This window comes from Anticarsia gemmatalis, chromosome 18 (genome assembly GCF_050436995.1).
Source record: "Anticarsia gemmatalis isolate Benzon Research Colony breed Stoneville strain chromosome 18, ilAntGemm2 primary, whole genome shotgun sequence".
Taxonomy (NCBI): Eukaryota; Metazoa; Arthropoda; class Insecta; order Lepidoptera; family Erebidae; genus Anticarsia; species Anticarsia gemmatalis.
The window spans coordinates 7,202,675-7,225,587 of NC_134762.1; the positions used below are offsets into that span (position 1 = coordinate 7,202,675).

General features: G+C 33.3%; 1 protein-coding gene across 1 annotated transcript in view; it reads left to right on the forward strand.

The window, feature by feature from the left end:
* The first annotated feature begins 285 nt into the window (after positions 1–285).
* Positions 286–22,913, forward strand: part of LOC142980417 (uncharacterized) — a 40,688-nt gene continuing 18,060 nt past the window's right edge. Inside the window, exons 1-2 of the mRNA XM_076125776.1 lie at positions 286–521; positions 16,319–16,362. Coding sequence (XP_075981891.1) covers positions 16,329–16,362 — 34 coding nt within the window. The 5' untranslated portion in view covers positions 286–521; positions 16,319–16,328. The remainder of the gene's footprint in view (positions 522–16,318; positions 16,363–22,913) is intronic.

Here is a 22,913-nt window from a genome sequence, read left to right on the forward strand (position 1 = left end):
TATGCCAAACTTTTTGTCTTTCTATACAAACTGTATACAACCGTCTCTAAAACTATCCTTAACAAAACTTTTAGTTCTCAAGTTTGCCTTACAACTTAACCACTTAAACTAATTAGCAGGCACAAACTTAGCTTTATTTAAAGCTCAACTGACAGTACTCATAGTATCTCTGATTCATATATTTAATCGTCGATTTTCCTTTCGTATAAAAGAAAAAAGTCTCAATAAAGACCGGCTTTATCTCGTGTTACTGGCACGATAAAATTAGAAACGATGGGCGGACTGAGGAACCTGACTTCGTTCAGTCGCGGGCTAGCGTTCGTGGCGAACGGACGTCTTGCACAACTCCAAACAATTTATGTCTTGTCCCCTTTTGTTTTACAACATTGTGTAGTGACGAAACTATTTTGTGTTGATGACATATTAACTGGTGAATATTTGTGAATTCTTGTGAGATTATTTTAATTCAAAAAACGGATTGTTCGTTGGATGCTTTCGATTGTAATGTGTGTTTGTTGAAGGTAAGTTTCCAGTTTAAAGTTTCTTAAAAGTATAATTTTGAATTAATTAATATCGAAAATGTATAATGTACACCCATATTTCAAAGTTAAACAAAAAACAACGATGCGAAAACAACAAAAGCAACTCCAGTTTACGAAATCCCGCAAAAACTTGCTTCAAAAGAAGATTGCATACAAACTCGAGTGTTCAGGTAATACAGATATAGTTGAGTATATATTTATGCTCTTTATTCTATATGCAGATGTGTTGACTGTTGTCTGATGTCTTCACACGTGACCGGACCAAAACTTTCACGACAGCGCTCGTACGAATACAAAACGTTGAAAAATTACGACCTTATTCGATATCTTTGACTCTTCTCCCTTTCAAAGATAAATGAATAAAGAAAAGTATGTTAAAAGGTCTATGCGAGTCCTGTTTTAATGTCATGCTAACAGAAAACTGGTTATTAAGATGTTCATATGATATGCCAGTTCGCAACCCATTTTTTATGCATTATGAGTGACAAAGTTAAGTCCTTATATGTTTTGACATACGTGGCTGTATGTGGTATGTAATAAACTACTTAACGACCGTTGGAAATGAAAAAAAAAACTTAACGACATTCCGTCTTAAAAGTTTGCAAGACTCGGGGCCGATAAAAACAAAATGACCAAAATTAGGACCTTAGAAGAAACCTTAAAAAAGCAAGTTTAAAAAAAGTTTCTCCCAATTACTTAGACGATTAGTTTTTCTTAAAGTTGTGAGATTCCCTCTTGACTACTCTACAGCAAAAAGTTTAAAAAACAACTCCAGTAAAAGCTGCCAGTGTTATTCACAAACGCGATTAAAAAGTTCGCTGTTCTAGATTATGAATAAGCAGATGCCATCAAAAACATTCTGTAAAAACCTCAAGTCTCGCCGTAAAAAGTTGTGAGATCTATATAATACCAAGTCGATTAATCTGTTTAGTCTCTACTTAAAGGACCTTCTGTCTTAAGTTATTACGTATGTTATTATCATGCCAATTAAAGAAAATTACCTTTAAAACAAATAGACCGACCTGGCCATCGCATGATTTTATTATTAGTATGTATCACACTACACAGCACGACGAGAAGTTAATGCTCCTGAAATGTTAATGGCGAATTTGTGTTTTCTTGCGATGACCAAGTCGATCTATTTGTTTTAAAGGTATTTTTTTTTAATTGGCATGATAATAACATACGTAATAACTTAAGACAGAAGGTCCTTTAAGTAGAGACTAAACAGATTAATCGACTTGGTATTATATAGATCTCACAACTTTTTACGGCGAGACTTGAGGTTTTTACAGAATGTTTTTGATGGCATCTCACTTCTTTTTGTACAGCGAACATAAGTTCAATTTGTATGGAAAGACGTTTTTTTTTCATAATTCAACATATTTTCCTATGGGAATGTTGTTCAGTTTCATGGGCTAAACACCCTTACCCACCCTATACCCCCTCCCGTTATGCCTCATATAGTAGGTACCTATTTACACCTATTTATTTTATTTTCTACAGTAACAATAATTCATTAACCGCAAATGTAACCTTGTAATCTTATACATTTATATGGGATTACAAAGTTATTGTTGCAGTTGATGTATTTAGAAAACTGGACTGAAATTAGAAAATATTAAATTTTTCCCATGATTAAGACACTAAACCCTATTTGTATTCTAAATTTTAAGCTTCTAAGTCTGCTAGAAGTACCTTAGACTTTTGATGATCGGTGAGTCAGTGAGTCAGTGAATCAGTGAGTGACAAAATTCAAAATTTTAACAAGTTGTCATTCTTAAACTACTTGTTCAAATTGACTGAAATTTTAAATATACCGTGTTTATACAATGACTTATTAGTTGCTGAAAATCCAGGCTTCTAGTTTTATCCACAACGAAATTATAGGGGTGTCAAAAATAGCCCTAATTGCTTCGAGAAAAGGATGTTACGGCCGTGCCGCTTTTTTTTTGCTCGACTTGCGGGGGCACTTCCGTGCCCCCAGATCCGCTTGCGGTTTATGCAATTCATTTAATTTGAACGACACCGGCGAAACCTCAACGTATTTGCAACAGAAATTAATGCAGATGTTTTACATTTCACTCAGACTTTTTGCATAATATTTCCTTTCATATTTGTATAATATTGTAACTATTTCAAGATTGACTTTGTGAATTCCTTACCATATTTATTCCAAGCATAATACATACTTATTCTGAAATATTATAGATGCGAAAGTTTTTAAGTATAGATGGGTGGTTGTTACTCTTTCAAGATAAAACTACTGGACGGATTTGAATGAAACTTTGCACCCTGATAGTTTATAAACTGGATTAACAAATAGGATACTTTTTACCCCGAGAAATCTTTTCACGCGGGCGAATTCATATGTTGGACAAATGTTAAATATTTCTCTTCATTATGTTTAATTCAAAAGGTGTAAATAAGTAGTTTTTAATATTATTATCATCCATAAATTAACTTATCAGGTTCTTTCCACACAAAAGCGATTACTAGTGCATTTCAGTTGATTAGATAGAATTATTAGCACATATTGTAAACGTCGATAAAACAACGGCGTGAAGTGGCCACGTTATGCTGCTGGCATTCACTTGATAACTGATAACAGTGCGTTGAGCAATCGATATTGTTTATTCCGTTGTTTGAGTTCTTTAATACATTTCTTAAAGGTATGCAAAGTCCCCAACCACGTGGCCAGCGTGGTGGACTCAAGACCTAACCGTGGGTCCTAACAGTGGGACTTCTTCTTCTTCTTCTAATCGTATGGTTAGTGGTCAACTTAGTGTCAAAGTTGTTCAAGCCACCCGAAGGCCTTTGACGTGGCTTAGTGGGACAGTAATGGGTTAATTTTTAACTTTCTTTGTCTTACTTAAATGCTGGAATTTAAAGACAGTTCTTGAATCTTAAGATATCGTAGGCAGAGTAACTAGGTCTTCGTACATTCAAATATTTGTTGTAAATGCGAATTGAATATCACTTGCAATAAGCAGCATAGTTTTCACCACATGCTAAGACAAATATTTTAGACACAAATAAATTGGGTACTGAAAAATCTGATAACAAAAGGTACTGCAAAAAACCGAGACCTTACGGCATCAAAAAACCATGATTTCTGATTAAAATTCCATCCGCATAATTACCAATGTATACGATTTGAATACACAGAAGAGTTTTGAACTGAGAGTTAACATGTAACCGTGTAACGTACTCGTCCTACATACCGAATGTAAGCGGACGAAATTCATAAAATTTTCGCGTCACTCAATTTTCCTTGCTACTATGAATACATGAACACACGAAACGAAACGTGGAATGTATCTCGCTTGTTTATTTTCACTCTCGTAAACGTAAGAGAAAAGGGTCAGGATGCAAGTAAAACTCTTTAAATATTTTAATGGATGAACGAATATGTACAGCTCATATCCGGGATTTTCAGAGATTTCGGAGATAGCTATAATATACGACAGTTTGTATGTTTGAATATAAAATAGTAGGAAATGAGACGATATTTTCAAACTGTTTATAACCTGGATAAAACATAAAGCTACTAATTTTGCAGTACAAGTTCAAGAAATTAATTACTAAAGACAACTAACTAAGACCTGTGCTAAGAATTCCGGGGACTTTAACAAACATACAATGGACAAAAAGTACAGACCCGAAACAATAATTTGTGGTTTACACTAATAATTGTTCCGTGTGGAATCGAAACTAAGACCTCCAAACGCAACGTTGACCACTGCACCACGGAGGCAGTCATATAAAATTAAAACAAATTTTAGGAGTTACATGAACTGCAGATCCTAATAACAATGAAAAGGTACAAAATAAAAACGCAATAATAGGAAGAACTCTTAAATCAAAACCAGCCACCATACAGTAATCATTGGCAAAGGAAACCAACAAACATTTCCTTCAATTAGACCATATTTGCGTGACATCTACATGTCTTACACGAGACTATTATTTACAAAGAACGCATACCAATAGCCTTACGTTCCCTTTATATATTGAACAAGAGAAATGATCTATATCCTGTCCGAGATATTCTACTCAACAGTCGGATACATTAGTATTGTTGGATAAAACAAAAGATGATCGACATATGCCACGCACGGCCGCCATTGTCTAGAAAGTTATTCTTTCATAAACAATGGATTGGAGGTTATAAGTAACTAAATGGTTATAATAATACATAATTGAAGTATGTATTGGATATTCATAAACAATTGCGGAGAAAAATATTGTGAAGATATGTCGCTAAGAATTCTTAGAAGAAATTTTTGAGACAAATCTTAATGGAGCATAAAGTACCCAAACAACATTAGTTTAATAGCCAAAATAGCACCTGAATGAGAGATCTTTGACCTCAGCAATAGGAAATATATATAAAAAAGAAAAAGGCCTAATTAAATGTAAAAAAAACATTTTAAAGTTGTGATTTGTCCAAATATACAATCGACTGAGGAATTTTTACCTCCATTGTTTCCAATTCATTAAAACCTCTTAGATACCTAATTCAATATATTTATCAGACAGATAAGTTAGGTTTAAAAGATACGAATTGCACAAAACCATTATCATGTCGATTACTGAAATGCTTCCGGATGTTAAACAGATAAGGGGATAGCTACTGATAAGAACAGATTATTGATTATAATTAGTACTTTTTGGACAAGTGTTACTTTGATGGCCTTAATGAATCATGTAATGTAATGTAGACACACCTAATAACGGTATTAAATTGTTTTTTTTTTAAGTATAGAAGCTAACATATTATTAAATGTCTGGTAAATTAATTTATGGACTAGACAGCAGTTTTTGTTAGGTACTTAGATTTTTTTTGCGAAGATATTTTTTTTGCCTAAAGTATATTATTATAGAACCTAGGCTTTGCATACTGTAATAAGTTCTGTATGGGCTCAAAAAGTTTAAGTAGTTCTGAAGTCAAGATAGACTAGAAGGTTTATAATTACTAAATAGCTTAAAGTTCAAAGGAGATTCGAAGTATTTAAGTTTTAAAAAAGAAACAAAAATATCTTAAAGTTCAAAAGTTAATTAAAATGACTAATTAATAATAAGGAAATGACTTTGAATATAAAAGCAAGGTCGTGGTCTACTAAAATGAAATCGTATCTTAAATCTTAGAATAATATGAGTTATACGATAATCGATGTTTCATGCTCGATAAGTCGATGCAATTTCTAAATTCATATAAATGTAACGTACCGACATAGATGATAGCAAATGTATGAAGGAACTACCTACTTACCGAAATTCTACCTGATATGACCATATTCTTTAAAGTACAACCGGGACTTGAATTAATTAAAAAAAAAAAGGAAAATCACACATTTACCCTAAATATAATTTCATGAATGATCTTAATCGTTAGGAACGCACAAAATATTCAGTGCCGTAATCACGTCATCTCCATAATCACAGGTAATATTGTATTATAAATATAAACTCTAAAAAAGTAATTAAAATTACGCGAAATTAAACATCGATAAATGATTGAATGACAGGAAACATACATAAAAGCAAAGCGATATTTAATAACCATTAAAGTGGGTACTAACATAAATAAACATGAACCTAAGCAAAAAAACTATTTTTATAATGGCTACTAGAAATCGACCGCAATATGATCGCATTTCATGTGTTATTTGATATATCACTACCTTGCATAGTAGCAACGGTATAATATAAATACTTTACTATTTAAAGGAATTAAATGTGATACTGAGAAATGTTATTGTAATCAGAGGTAGCGCACAAGGTCCTACTCTAGTGCCGTACCTACTTCGTAGAAAGATCGCGGTTCTCATGAGACAAATATATTTAAAGATTGGAATTTTGCTCTGATAAAAAAGACATTTATATAATTAAAAGCAAAGGTAAGAATTTTTGGGAGAATGTACCAATATTGTAATATATACATACAGTGAAACTTCCTGTGGAGTCCTACAAGGCACAATCTTGGTTCCATAGTCTGATTTTTTAAATAACCCAGCTCGCTAATATTACGCTGTTTTATTGACGATTGTTAATGACCCCTAGGAAGAGGCTTTACTACAAGATACAGGATATCTATTACTTATGTATAAATATGTGATTTAAAATAAGTACCTTTATTCTAAAACATAGCACTTATTTATTTAAGATAACGTTTGATATTAATAAGTTTATCGTCAGATAACAACAGGAATGTTTTAAAACAAAGGATTTTCTGAGTGCTGTTTTATTTCAATTACATTATTTACTAACAAAACAATGTCTGGTACATTGAAAAACTCGTAAAAAAATCATAAACAAAGATTTTGTTGATATTTCCTTTTTATATTTAGGTGTACAGAAGGTTGTATATCGTTGGAAAATTATGAAGGAGACTAATTTCTTGTAATCATTTCGACGATGAAAGATTCTATCTGTCTGGAGTGTGTGTTAGCTTTATCTAATCAGTCTCTCCAATCTCAACGTATAGATTTAAACAGTCTGTATTAGAAAATTAACTCTAGCAGTTTTTCAAACATGAGCTTTTTACTATTCTATCCTAAAAGGAGGGGTTCTAAATGTACATTAAGTATGAGTGTATGACTTTTTAATAAACGACGTTAAAGCTGTGTTAGTTAAAGTGTAGTCTTTTCACACATATAAAATTTTAGATTGATTGAAAGGGACAAAACAGTTTGTAACTAATTAGAGCTTACACGTTTATTACTAAGACATTATACTTTTCAAATGTATTGAAGGTTTTGGTCCAATAGTAGCGAAAACACGACTCTACACTATTGGCAGAGCTATCTCGTTTAGAGTAAAACTTAAGTAGTGTAAAAATATTTACTTATCACTGTCTTTGCCAGTTAAATATCAAAATATTTGACACCTTTTACTTCGTCTACAAAGTACCAGTTAGTATGAATGTGTGATTTTTGCGACGTCTCGACTATCGTTCGGAAATAGCCCGTCTGGCTGTCGAGTGTGTGGCCTCGGCCTGCGCGCGCGCCGCCCGACTGACACGACGCACTCTCGACACTATCGCACACACGGATACAAACATCTTGCGGAATAAACCTAGTTTAAGACTAACCCCCGGTTTCTGAGCAATTTTAACGATAGTTTATCTATTCAATAGCGTTTTTTTTATATGAGTTTAAACGCTATTAAATAGATAAACTACCGCTAAATGTACCTCAGAAACCGGGGGCTAGTGTGTACACTACGCTACGTTTAATTAATCCATGTAAGATTTAGTTACGGTGATCATCTGTGTTCAGTGAAAGCTGTAATGTTTTAGATTTCTGTTTGCCTAATGATGCGGCTAAGTACTTTCTAAATTAGGTAGCACGTTGGCGGGTCTAATATCATTGCTAATATCAATACCACTCCAATAAATGCAAGGTCCAAGATACTACTTTTTTGCCCTTATCCCATGAGACGTGGGATCAGCACAACATATTATTTTCTTTCTCAAAAACTCGCTGTCTGGGGTTTTAACTAATGTTTTTCCAACCAACCACCAGCTTGATGTCAATTCTCCTTGGAAAAATCTACAAAAAAATCTTTTTTATTTTAATACTTTCCGTTTAACCTTCTAGTCCCTATTCATTCCATCGTCTCTACCTTCCCAATCAACGACTTCTCCATTACAAACATAATAAACAATAACATAATATCAAGGCTTCATTCGCATCATAACGACCTCGAGTACCCTTCCATCACAGCCTTCGACGTCACCACGGCTATTCCGCCGCTGAACCAAACATGGTCTCTTGCCATATCAGTCGGTCTATTGTTGAGAACTACTAAATACCTATCGTCGTCTGTCCTTGCAAAGAGAAGGATGTTTTTAATACATTTGGAACCAGGAAAGATATTATCTGTGGCCATTCATTAGCCACAGACTGTATCCGCGTGTTTTAAGACTTTTTAAGGAATTATTTATGTGTGTTCGATGTTTTAGAGGAAAATTTGTGTATAACGTCTGATTTGATAAATTATTTTGTTATGGTTGTTTACGTAGGTACAAAATTGTATTGTTCATGCATTATGGTGTGGTTAGTTACTTATGAAATGTTGGAGTACGTTGTTAATTATAGTTAATCTATAAAATATTGACTCATGGGCCAAAATAGCGACAAAGTGGACCCCGCCAACTAGGAGACGGCGACGCGGTAGACCCCATAAAAGATGGAAAGACGAGCTGGACACCTTCACACCAGAATGGTATCAGACCGCCGGAGATAGGCTACAATGGAAATCTTTGGGGGAGGCCTTTGCCCAGCAGTGGGACGATACGGGCTTATAATAATAATAATAAATAAAATATTGAATTGTAGGTTTCCATTTACATCTACAGATCGCAGTACCTATGTTAATAATAATATTTAAATACACCGGTGGCTTCTCATTACACCCACGTTTGCTTGTGGTGGTCTATTTATAGTAACGACCACACAATATTTTTATACCTACATACCACAACGTTTAATTACGCATTATTGTCAACATGCCTGAATTAATTTACTATAACGAACCTTTTTATTTGATCCTTGGAATAATTACGACCGAAAACACTTAGTCGGCATCACAATCACAGAGAACCATTAAAGATTGAAAAATATTATCTCGAGCCAACCCTTGATATCTGAAGCGAGGAATGTAGTGATTTTAGACCTCCACCCTTTACTTAATGGAGCCACATTTCTCGTACTAATGGAGTTCCTGATGTTTTTTTCAACTTGTTTCCAACAGATAAAAAACTCCAAAACGGATAAAAAGGGTTCACAATTTCCTTAAGTTGTCGAGTTATTTTTTGTCTCTAATTAACTATGTTATTGAGAATAATGTAATAAAAATACACGTTTTTATCACCTATTTATTAGGTAACTGGATATGAACATTAGCAGACTGCCTATCGCGGTGATGAATGACTCAATTAACACAATTTCGTAGATAACATTTTAGCAGGCTTAAGGAGAAATGTATCCAGTCGTGTGGTACGACATTTCTTGCCGGCAAACGTGGGCATAGCACATATGTAACGTGTTTCGTGTGAGCCTTTTATCAGAAACAAGTTTGGAAAGTTAATTCCGGTCGTCGAACTCGTAAACATTCTCCTATGTGTGTCTCGCGGTTTAGCGACAACTCGTCGCCGCCATGCCACTTTGAAAATGTCACCTTTCGAACGTTTTTAAATTTCCGAACGATAACACACGTGGTTCTTATGTAAGTTTTTTTTTCGGAGAAATTATATTAGCATAGAGTATTAATTTTATTTCTTCTTTCTATTTTTGGTGTTATTTTATGAGTTCTTTCTAATCGTTTTGTTAATTGCTGTTGACGCAACACTGTCTTCGTTTTCTTTTACCTAAGTCTTCGATAATATTTATGGTTTTCGACGAGATTTTCTTCCGACAAGCAACTTTTTATAACGGGCTTTGGGTTATAAAACTTGTTAAAAAACTGTCTCTACCATACGGCCTATAATAGTCGCAAAAAATAATTTAACATTTGCTTCCATATTGTCAGACAAACAGGCTATAAAATTGTCATTATAACTCCTTACTTGGTTACCTGGATTAAACTTCTTGAATACTACAACAAGCTTCACCCACATCAAAAATTTACATATAAGGAGATTTTGAGGCTTTCTGGACTTGAATATCAGGATTCATTTGACAACTTTATAAATAAAAAACAAAAATAAGTAAAAAAAATTGTAGTTGACATATTTTGGCAAAGGCCTCCTTTATATAATGCCAACATCTTCCTACCCTTGATTGAATATAAAATCTTCACTCCATGAAAATAACTCCGAAGCATAAAAACGAGACTGAAAGAGCGAACAAAACAATTTAATTAAAGATAATTCGGGTTTTACGAGCGATGCAATATGTTGAACGTCATCGTACATATTTACACACGGACAGACGGCAAATAAGAGTTATACATACGTACGAACTACAGTATAAACAATAGTAAAACGTATGCTTACATAAATGTGACGAGGAACTATGAAATTGAGATATTAGCATCATATTTTTTATTTATTTACGTCAATTAATGACACTGACAAACGTCAAAGTTGAATGAATGATCTTCAATTTGGAAATACAAATCTAATAAACTATTTGGAAAGGACTATAAGGCCATATTTTTCCATAGTTTTTGGAGTTATAAACTAAGGGTCGCTAGTTTGTACACAACAATTTGTTTCAATTTGTCACTATCCTAATCAATTACCACCTCTTTAAGCATAATGCGTTATGAAATAAATTAGAACATTGTAAAGGCATTTATTGGCTTATATCCGTGTGTAAACAATAGCGTTGACACATTCCTCTAATGATGCCAATAAAATCATTCGTTCAGCCACAAATGACGATCGTCAATCTAATCAGTACCATTCTGTCACTTCCTTGATGACCCGTGCGTGAATAATATTCAATCTAGAAAACAATAACTTGTAGTCTATGGAATAAAACTGTGTGGCGCCAAACGCGCTGTGTTGAAATACTTAATTCAAAAAGGTTTTATTGTTCCGGGACGAATTACATAACAGTGATTTGTATTTCATTTATTTTTGAACTGTGATTAAAAAAAATAGAAGAATATAATTTAAATTCGTAAAAGGATTGGTAATTCCAATTCCAAAATCGTTGATGTGAAATTTAGTTGTCTAATATTTTAATTTGTTGCAAGCCAGTGTGTTTTCAATTACATTACTTTAAAAACTATTCCTCAAGAATTTATAGAACAAAGTTTAGTGGCGATGATATCTGATTTCTTTGGCAAATGTTAACGCATTTTAGTGAAACAGAGAACAGATTAATCGGATATGAGTCCATTAGCAACGTTTAAGAAAACTAACCGACAGATGTAAGTAATCGTGAGTGCTTTAACTACGTTATTATAGTACCTTTCAACCTGCTTTGAGTGGAATTGCTTTAATAACAAATTTAATACTGGCATGTGATAACTGATAAATCTAGAGAATTACATTGGGAGAGTGATAGGAAAAAAAAGCCAACAGGCCTTTGGTTAGAAATAAACAAGCCAAAAGGTAATGTAGAGCTAAGTAGAGATTCATAAAATCAAATAAAATGTGTAAAATACAATAAACATTTTAAGACCTGTATTAAAGAAATAAATAAGACGGACGATATTAAAATAAATCAAGAGCCAGTAATTATGACTCTACAAGACAAACTCTAACTTCTCATTAATTAGCAAACCACCCTAAATAAATGCCAGCTTATTTATACAAGCGTTTACCGATTAACGTCAAAATTTCGTAAATCTAATTAATTAAATCTTTTAATGCCTCAGTACATTGCACACGTAAATACTTTTGCATGAATATTCAATTATCACTCGAATAAACCTACATACGGTTGTATAACACGTTCAAAAAGAATTTCACCTTGAGCCGCGAAAGCTGTGTGCAGGCTGAATCGTGTGACCTGTGCCTACGAACACACCATCTTAAAATTCAAATTGATACAAGAATAATCCTTAGTTCGATATTCAAAAGGCATATTTTGTTGTAAATGAAAAAAAATGGTGGCTGCAATGTATGTTTCCGCGCGAACGTAAATAAATGATCAGTTGTTAAGAGTATGAATGCATTTTAATTAAGAGATATTTATTTAAAAATTGGAAAATAATTACTGATGTGTGACCATCGACATTGGAATATTTTTTGTTACTATGTGAATGACGAGCAATGACATTCGTGCTGAAATTAAAAAACAAATACTCGGAAAAAATGGGAACCTTTAAAGAAAGGCATAGCAAAAATTGATCGGTTGATTAATATTAGGAGAAATGTGTTAAATCCCGCTAATGTAACTTAATGTTTTATGCCAGCACAAACGAATTCATAATGATTTTAATTAACTATGACAAGTAGGTATGATGCAAGGAATCTATGTTTATGACTAACAGTCATTTCTACGGGACAGGGCGACAGGCTACTCACTCACGCGCAAGCAGTAAAACAGGTCTTTAACTAGCTGTTAAATAAATCTAAGCTAAAATACTACTCAGAGGTCCCATAATGCACGTTGATTGCATAAATAAAATGTGTTTATAAACATAATTCTCATTTAATTATAGTTAAGCACCAATATACCGCGCAAGGGCATGGCGCGCCATATTTAGAAGCTGTTTACTGTCAGAAAGGGCTTAGGGCTCGCCTAGACTTAATGCCCTTATTAGACTTTATATCCGGTCCGAGCATTTGCGTTGCAAACACTTATGACTATGATATTAAGGCTAATGAGAAAGCTGCTAGGTTATATCACTTGGTAATTATTTTTGTTATTGCAGTCTGGTAGAAAACTTATTGTACGAGTAAGGAAGGATAATGCAGATAGATTTTACACCATATTTAAGGCTTATTCCATATTATTTTACTTACCTGTATGCACCTAACATAACAGATACTTTACAAGGACACGCTGTATACCTATAGCAGACTTTAGCACAGATTTCCCTAAAAATAGGGTAGGTATTTTGCTTCGCAGTCCATCACATTGGGCATATGCAAATGACACAAAAGTAATCATGATTGATGTGGTCTTTACGCCATAAAGTTAACTTAAATGAAATGGATTTCCCAAATGAATAAATTAAATCTGTAACAAGTTTCCGTTAACCCGATACTGATGTATCTTCTAATTACAGTCCCCACTTATAATCCAATTAAAAACATGACAAATCTAATATTAAGTTTCTTTGTTTCCTGTGACGGTACTTCCTGTTTGAAATGCTGACGTCATTTGAGTATTTATAACGTATCAATTTTCAGTAGTGTCTGTCTGTTCGCAGAGGTCAATGGCAACACATGTGTGAGGGACAAATCGGGATACAAAATTAAAAATATGCTGTTAATCTCTTATGTCTGTTTTGTTTAAGACCGTTAACATATTGGACGTAGTTTTGACGTTATTAAACGCCTGCTATAATCCGACAAGACTTAGTGAAGTATTATCTAGATTATGATTAATTCTGTTTTTATAAAATGAACAAACAGCATCGAACAGGCTACCGTCAGCTGCATGAAGAGTACACAGATGTTCTAAATTCTGATTTCTCGATACCTTCGGCGGCAAAACTTTTACTCGAGGCTTGTTGAAGTTCTCTTTTCATTATATACGAGCATGTAAAGTATTGTTTCAGTTTTAGCGATAAACACCAATAAGTGCATATGCCACTCTTGTGTTTGTCAATGTCAAAATTAGCTGCTAAATGAATAGGAATTCTGGCATAGATATCGGCCCAGTAAGACTAATCCAATTTCAACTGGCGTTACTAGATACACCAAGCGTTACTATATACTAACATGCACCGAATATGCCAAGTGTGTAAACCTCCTTATGTCTATAGTACACACTGCTAGGTACAGAAAAACTAAGACTGGAATGTCGACAAACGTATCAGAAAAAACAGGCTATTTGTTTTTTACTTCCTTACGTTATTTAAATAAAAGTCTTAATCATTATACCTTTTATTTAAGGCTAATGTGACAAGTAAATCTTATAACACATTCTCTTGCATAAAATTAAGTACTGAAGCGAAAAAAACAAATAAATTTAAATTAAGTGCAACCGGAAGTCAAGTCTACGACTTAAAATTTGATTATTCTACTCAATATATATATAGGTCAACTTGAACATCAAAAATGCCACGTTACAACCTTGTCCTGTTTAAAAAGATGCTTTTTCTTCAATGTTTTTTTCGTAACAATGATCTTGTTTACGATTCGGCAATTGGCTGAAACTGCTTCGTGTATTTTCATTTGTAAAAACTCAATGGAATGCGGAGATCATGAAAAAGACATTTAAAAAACAGCATGAAACTTAGTTGATATCTCTAAAATATATAGCCAAGAAAATATTATTTGAATAATAGTTTTTTTTTGGTACTAAACACTTATATTCAAAATGCTAATACGTTTTTAAACATTTAAATTTGGTACGTTTAGTTGACACATACGTTCCCGCCATTTCTCCTCGTCAGCCATATTGAAAAACTAAATGTCACAAAATCACCTTTCATACAGCCTTCTAACTTCAAATGGCAGACATAATTTAAAATATGAAATACGCGGTGTGCACGATCGACATCGACACGACATAATAATGGGCCACAAATGTTAGCACGTAAATAGACGACCCAAATACAACTGCACACTGCTGGACTGCAGAATGTAATCATATGTTTTGCTTCTACGAAATCATAGACAAATGTCGGGATTTTTAAATTTTTACATCAGTTTAATACGTTTTTTTTTATATTTTGTGATCAGATATGGCAATGTTGATAGCTGAGTGACTTTTTTTTTTTTTTTTAAACGGAATAACAAAAAAAAAAGTGACTTTTTTAAAACTTGTAAGTTCCAAGATTTATTTCGGTCAATATATAACTTTAAAAGAATGTCATACTATTACTTAATACTAGAAAAATAATAATAAAGTAATTAAAAGTATTTCACAAAAATAGAAAACATTGCAATAATACTTGGAATAGTTCCAGAATTTTTCAGTTCTTTTTTAAATATACACAAATAAACTCTCACTTAAACATAGACAACAACAAAAAGATTATACTATAGAGTTTTACGTATGTTGTCCTACTTGGAAGTCCATCCTGCAGGATTCATAGTATGGAAACGTAATAGCAATGGCGGCAATTGTATTTAAATTTAACCTATCCTTTGTAATTCTGTAGAGTGAGGTATAATGAGCACCTGCAACACAGTTCGCGGATACTATGTTTAATTCCAACGATAAGTGAAGCGAAACTATCCACTTTTAGTACTGGCAGGAATATTTCGTCAGTAACTTATCACACCTTTAATACAGAAAAAGCTTAAGTAGTGTGATATTTATTGAGTCTTACGCTTTTTTTTCTAACATGAGTTTTAACTACGTTCGTTGCACGTTCAAAAGGAAAACAGCTTTCGTGATCTTTACGATATTTTTGCTTTATGACTTTAGTACAACACGTGTGACATTGAAATAATTCAAAGAGTTCCCCTGCCCAAGAACTTGTAATGACCTAAAAATAATAAAATGAAATAACATTTTACAGTGCCGTGCTGTCCTAATTTGTAATGTTACAAGAACGAACTTGAAAGACAAATAGAACATCAACTAGACATTGTTGGGTAATAACAAGTGAACGAGATTTTTTCATTTCACGCAATAAATATTTACGAAACTCGTAACAAAACTAGGTTTTTAAAATTTGGCACAAATCTGTTGTCACGTTCAATACATTTACAGACTTTTATGCTTGTGTTTGGCACTAAGCCGGAATAACGCTAAGTGAACTAAGATGGCGTCTAAAAAAAGAACAAAACCAAAATAAATGTCTAAAATCTTTTTAAAGTTCACGGCCACAATTTGTTGGGAAATTAAAAGTCCAGTCACCGGCACAGGAATAATTGCAATGTACTTATTCCAAATAAAGTTAACAGAATCGTAAATTATATTTAAATGCATCGTTGTTGAATGTTTTAGTGCATCGTTTGAAGAGTACGGTGATATCCTTAATTTGTTCATTCTCATTTTACGGACGCTGCATTTATTGCGGCGTATATTTATTTCGCATTATTAATTAAAATTCCTTGGAACATTACCGGTGTTCACAATCAAACAGTACCGCTACCCGGGAGATAATAACGACACACTGTTTCTCTTTCTCAAAGGAATTTAATTTAAATAAATTATAAGAATTCAAAATGTTTTTTTTTGTTTCAGATCGTCAGAGATGATCCACGTCGACGAAACCGATCCGGTGGGAGGTAAATTATTTACATTCATTTTATTTACGTTCAGGAACATATAAATGTGATGTAAAACAATATTTGTATTGTAAACAATGTAAGTAAGGATTAACGACGGCCGTAGCTGTTTCTGAATGCATTATGTCATGTATAATGTGAGTCATGCTTAAGGCGCCACTTTTTACCTTGACGATCCTAAAATGTATTTAACCACATTATTACTGCAAATATCTGTGTACATCATCAGCTGTCGGTATGTACGATGAAGGATGGATCTGTACGCTATAAACAGGCAATTTAAAATGTACTTTAACATGGCATACACGATAACTTTAGTATTAAATTGAAAATAATCATTCTTGACAGCAAAATTAAAATTCTCTCTTAAGACTAATAAGAAGAGTGAATAAAAAACAAGTCTCATAATAAAATAAAAAAGTAACAAAGATGTAATACTACAACATTGAGAGCAGAAAACAGTTACACAATGAAAACTTTACTCGTAAAATAAAAACTGCGAGAATTAATACACTGTCAACAATAACAGCTCCACTAAAACCCATCGCATTCTTTCCCAAAAAAATCTAGGTTAAACTATAGTTAATTATCACAATGGACGACTAACTAAAGGCCGACATAAAATAAAGTAAATAAACACAGTATTTGGCAGGCGTGCGGAATCCATCTTTATTTTCGTTCGACTCGGTCGAATATTTTGAACTTCGAATCTGTCTGTCGTTGACAGCCGGATGGTCGTCATGAAACGGCACATGCAGCCTAGTCGTGTATATTTGATGTCATTGAATGACGTTCTTTACGTCAGCTACATTGTAATATAAGGATTTCTATTGATTATTATGCAAAGTGCTTTGTTTACTCCTCAAATTGGCAAACGTAGATACTTTCAAATTGAAGTTACAAGATCAAATTGATTGCTTCGTTCCTGTCTGTCCATAATATCACAATATTCACAATCCTATAACAAAATGGTATCCTTTCATACAGTTATATTTATATAAGCTACAAACTACAAAAATAGCTTGTACCTAATAAATAAAACGCAAAGGCCATTAACGAAATACACAGGTCAACAATAAAAATGCCAAAAATAACATTAAGAAATGTTTCAATTGAAGGGAAGTGGCAATTTTCTCTTTGTTATAATTGGCGTCATTTTGACCAAAAAAATTTGAGCTTATTGTCACTTTATACTCAACAATAAAACTTTATACGTTCGGAATTCTGAATGATAAGAAACAGCAAGGGAATTTAAAAACATATTTGCAACAGGTTATCTTTTAGGTACAGAAGGAATGCATTTCTCGGTGTCGTTCATGAAACTGGGTATCACCAATTTTTTTTACAATTTTCATACATGATTATATAAAATAACATCAAAGTTACTTCAACAATATTATTTTGAACGCTCATGCACTTTGTCGCCTTCATTCACACGTTGTTTCAGCACTCAGTGATGCAAGATCGTTTTATAAAGCTTTGAATTACCTCCTAAAGAGTCTTTTTATAATTATGGAGCAAGTTATTATTCATTTCAAAAGATCACATAACAACTGCAATACTACTGTTGAAATATCATTTTACTTCACAACTACTGGAAAAATCCCCTTTAACTTAACGAATCACAGGAATGAGGTTTCCGTTCATCCAGCAAATAGTTCAACTGCATAAAGTATGCAAAGCATTTCGGATGCTCCGGCAAGAACGCGCGGAATTCGGATATGACGTCATCTAGCGAGCCATAACTTGAACGATTATTGGAATCTTGTGCAAAATGAATCAGACCCTTTGTAGGAATTTGATAGGAATAAGAGGGATATTAAAGACTGCAAAGATTCTTTATAAACTTTGACTTCGATTTTAGCTTTGGTTTTTGCAAATATGGATTTCTTTTACTTCTTCCCAGTCATTGGTTAGTCCCACTCAACTTACGAATGTGACTTAGTGCTACTGAATCTCGCTGTCATCTTGACAGTTCAAATTACACTACTAATACCAAAGGAGGTGCTAAATATTAAAATCCGCCATACTCGCTATAGTGCCGTTACATTTGAAACTTTTTGTCAATAGAGGTTCATATGAACACCGTCGAACATGCAACGGTACAGTTTATATTCTTCATTGACGCCTTTTTCTATACTTCCCCATCTTTTGAAACAAAATAAATCTATCAATACGCTTGCAGACGGTTTCAAATTATCAAATTTCAGCTAGAGAAATATTAATTTCATTCAAAAAACGTCTCGCTGTAATGGCTTCTGAAATTAAGATAAACATATGTACGTCTAAACAGAGTGCAGACGTTGTTTGTCTGAAGAAATATGTTTGCAAAATGCATTATTTTCGTTCACAAATGTGAAAGGTGAATGACATTGAAGACATTTTTATGCAACAAAATGTTCTTGAGCTTTCATGTACTAAGATAAAGTATTTTATATGCAACGTTATTATGTCGTTACTTGAAGATGTTATAGAAAATTTCTGTAGTTTATGTTTATATTTTTTAGAAGAGAGACTTTCTATTTTAGGAGGACTTTTTGGTGATCAGTTTTCCAATGTAATAAGTGTTTTTGTTATTCAACTTTATGCTTACTTTGGTTTGTAGGTGTCAAAAGCATACTCGCTACGAATTTGACTTTAAGGCGTTGACGCACTAATCCATCGATCATCGATCAATGTATTGATCGAGGGTCGATGGATAAGTGTGAATACACCCTTATGTGTCATTCTCTTTTCTAGCGGAATTACTATTCGCAATCATGATTTTAACATAGAAAGGTTATGTTAAAGCCATTACAATATTTTTTATACAAATTAAAATTTCAATTAAAATGTTCTTTACTCAATAATACAAATAAAGACTTTGGCCTAAGCTTATAAATAAAACCTTTAAAAAGTTTGTCGAACTATTTTAATCGTTTCATTCGCAATTCAAATTAATTTATGACAGCCAGTATGCTGCAGACTAATTTTATGATAGCTAAAGTTGACACATCTATTCTCACAATAGAACTATCATCGTTCAGCTTTAAATAAATCTCACTAGCCAACTAAATTCCAGAGAAAAACACACATCAATCTACAGAAAACTAATTTAGATACACAGAATTTTCACTCGAGAATGGATTTAATGAAAAAATTATTTATTGGTTGCTTTCTGGCCTAGCTGTTCTTTATGAGAAGACGGAAAACGGTATCTTGGTAGTACCACTTGCACTGCTCTAGCAGTAAATAAATTACATTTTCAAAAGCAAGCAATCGTTACGTAGTTTCACAAAACATAAGGAATCCTCATTCTTAGCTGTTTTAAAATAACTTTGTCAAATATCAATTCGGGGAGATTTTAGAATACTCTTTATGAGAAAATAATAATCTTTTAAGCTTTGTTCATCACCAAGAGCAAGAAAACCTTACGAATGTTTCACGTTCAATCCAGTTTGCCTCTTATTTATAGAAATTCAAATCAGTACGTTTTTAAACGTAGGTAACTAATGTTTTCATTCAACATCTGTGAACGTCCTTTACCGTGGGTGAGACATAGTGCCAAATAAGAACAAAATAAAGGCAGATGACCACCCGTCCCCATTGTCCTAACTTTAATAATATTAGTCATACTAGCTCGTTTAAAAATAAACTAATACTAAAACATAAAGCTATAGCTATACTCGAATTACTTTAGTCGATTCTGCCAAGTGCCGGGATCATAGGCAGAAGGTCGTAAGATCTTTGCCCGTTCCATTCATAACGTATTTTAAAACTATAAGACGCAATAGATTATAGAATGTTTTGTCTTTGACGTATTTTTTATGGTTGGCGGTAAAATTTTGGTTTCAGGGTTACATTTTTTTACGTACTTGTAACCCAGTTATGTTCTGTTTATATAGGAATGTAGGATAGATAATAATTTCATAGCTTTTAAGCCCATTCGAGATGGAAAGAAGGCCTTGATAAAAATATACTGCCTATGTAATCTAAAGGTACCTTATAAGCACATCGAGGTTTTTGTTTAAAAACAGATTGTTTGTGGTTAAGGGGTCATGTAGCTATCAATGTTAGGCGTCTACCCTCCGATTCCCACACGTCTAACAAATATACTACTATACAAAGTAGAAGTTTCGGGTCTTTTTCTATTCCTTATAAGGCAAAACTAGTTCTCAATAAAAGTATTCTTAAATAAACAATTGCGTCTAATACTGAAGATGCCTATCACAGATACGTATTTTCCCACCTCAATATTCGCAACAAACATAAAGTATACAGATAAAGATCTACCTATATAAAATCGATGAGTAATCAACATACTGCAAAGGTGGACGAACGCATCGGCGAGGCATCGTAGTGCATTCAACCCGAAACGTAAGGTAAGGTTGAACTAAATTAGTACTATTGTTGCCCATTATAAATATTAAAAGGGATGTATTTGGGACGGGTACATGGGTACATGGGCCCATAAAAAATGAGAATATTATTGGATTAATTTAAACAATGTGTTTAGCTTCACGTGGTTATAAAATGAATTAGTCATTTATTAATTAAATGTACTTAATTTTTTTTTGTAATGTTTCTAGTGTCAAGGACAGACCTTGACATTCTTAATCACCAATATAATTTGGAAAATAGCGGTTTTCCCTATAAAACTGTTACTAGACCACAAAAATCAGTCACGTAATTGGTAAAATGCGTCAACCGTATTGTAAGTTGCGTATTCCTTTCCTACATCTAAACGTTTATAGTATACTAGCTTGTACCCGCGATTTCGTCCGCCACCTGAATTTTCCTATGGGAATGCGTCATTTTCCTCGGGTAAAAAGTAGCCTATGTCCTTTCTCGGGTATCAAAATATGTTCATACCAAATTTCATAGAAATTTGTTCAGTAGATTAGGCGTGATTGAGTAACAGATATAAGGCAGAGTTACTTTCGCATTTATAATATTAGTATAGATTAGAGTTCTCTTCCTTGATTTCACTCGCGTAACACGTGTTTATGGAATTTCGCGATCTTCTAGGATATGAAATCGATTCTGGTTAAGGGATAGATCTTCTTTTTATCACCAACAAACTTCCGTTAATACAATACGCGGTTTTCAAGGCAAGCTTTAAATTTATTTCAAAAAGGTGTCAAAACGCCCAGAGCCCGTACTTAATGCGACATCCATGCGCCATAGAAAGCATCGTGTTACAAATGTCGTTTTGAAAATTAAACAGTAAATAACGTAACAAACTTAGTCTGTATTTAACTGGACGCAACAAACAATTAACTGCTGAATTGTTAATTACAGTTCCAACTGAACGGTCCAACTTTACAAACAAGCGAAACTAATGTAAACAAAGCAGGGAGAGTGGGTTGTAATATTTCAGTAGAAGGTCCACTTTTTACTGAAATATTACTTTTCATACATTTTCCTTCAGAATTTTCATCTTTCAGGACGAAAAGTATAAGCAGTTTTATGCTTTAGAGTCAAACGCTTACAAGACTGTTGTTTATAAATACTAATTAGTGTTAATCTCCCTTGTCTGAGATCTACTGGGATAATAACAGTTCAGCAATGAAATTTACACGTATAAATAGATGAAATGTTTAACATTTTAGATCAAAACAATACAACAGACGATAAAAATGGTCACAATCATGTATGGACATAATGTTTAAATCGATGTCTAGTTATTTCTTCAAACCAGAAAAACTATTGAAAATAGAAATTGTCTCCGTGGCGCAGTGGTTTTAGTCACCACGCTACTATTTCGATTGGAGGTCGTGGGTTTGATTCCCAGACGGAAAAATAATACGTGCAATCCACAAATTTGTGTACGCAAAAATTACAATGACATGGAGAAAAAGTGAAGACACAATACACTACCTGCTCTATCGAAGAGACAATTTAAGTATAATTGTCAAATATACATACATATATCTATAATACAGATAATGTATGTCCGTCTGCATGTCCGAGACTAAACAATAGACGGTCCACTGTTGCAGTGTCGTGCACTACGTTTTTTACACTTTTGATGGGCTGCCAAAATTCCGCCATGACGCGCTCGGCTGGTGCACTTTTATGTATTGTGTTTCTTTATAGAATTATCGAGAAGCGTTAATTAATTAAGATAGACGATGCTGGCAACATCATTGTGGATAGTTTAAATAGTTTGGACGGTAGATAGGAGAACATCATATTAATATTGGAAATTTCCATCGTTTTTCTGCTCTTTTCCTTACTTATTCAGAATCTTATAGATGTATAATCTTAATTATCATATACCCAAATATATTTATTCCTTAAATTTTTACATACATATACCTACATACATAAAAAACGTCTTCTTCTCATAAGGGTAGGCTGAGATCAGAGAACGCACTTAGTTCAATCCTTACCAACTTTTTTTTCTTTAAATATTTATGTCTTTTACAGTAGTAACAGTTTTCAATAGTGTGTGTTCAACGTGCGATATTTAAAAACGTTGATTCAATATTTAAGTATACGTGTCTATAGGCAATATGGGATTATCTAAAGTCACCTTATCATTAGATTATTTCTTAAACTGTACTGGA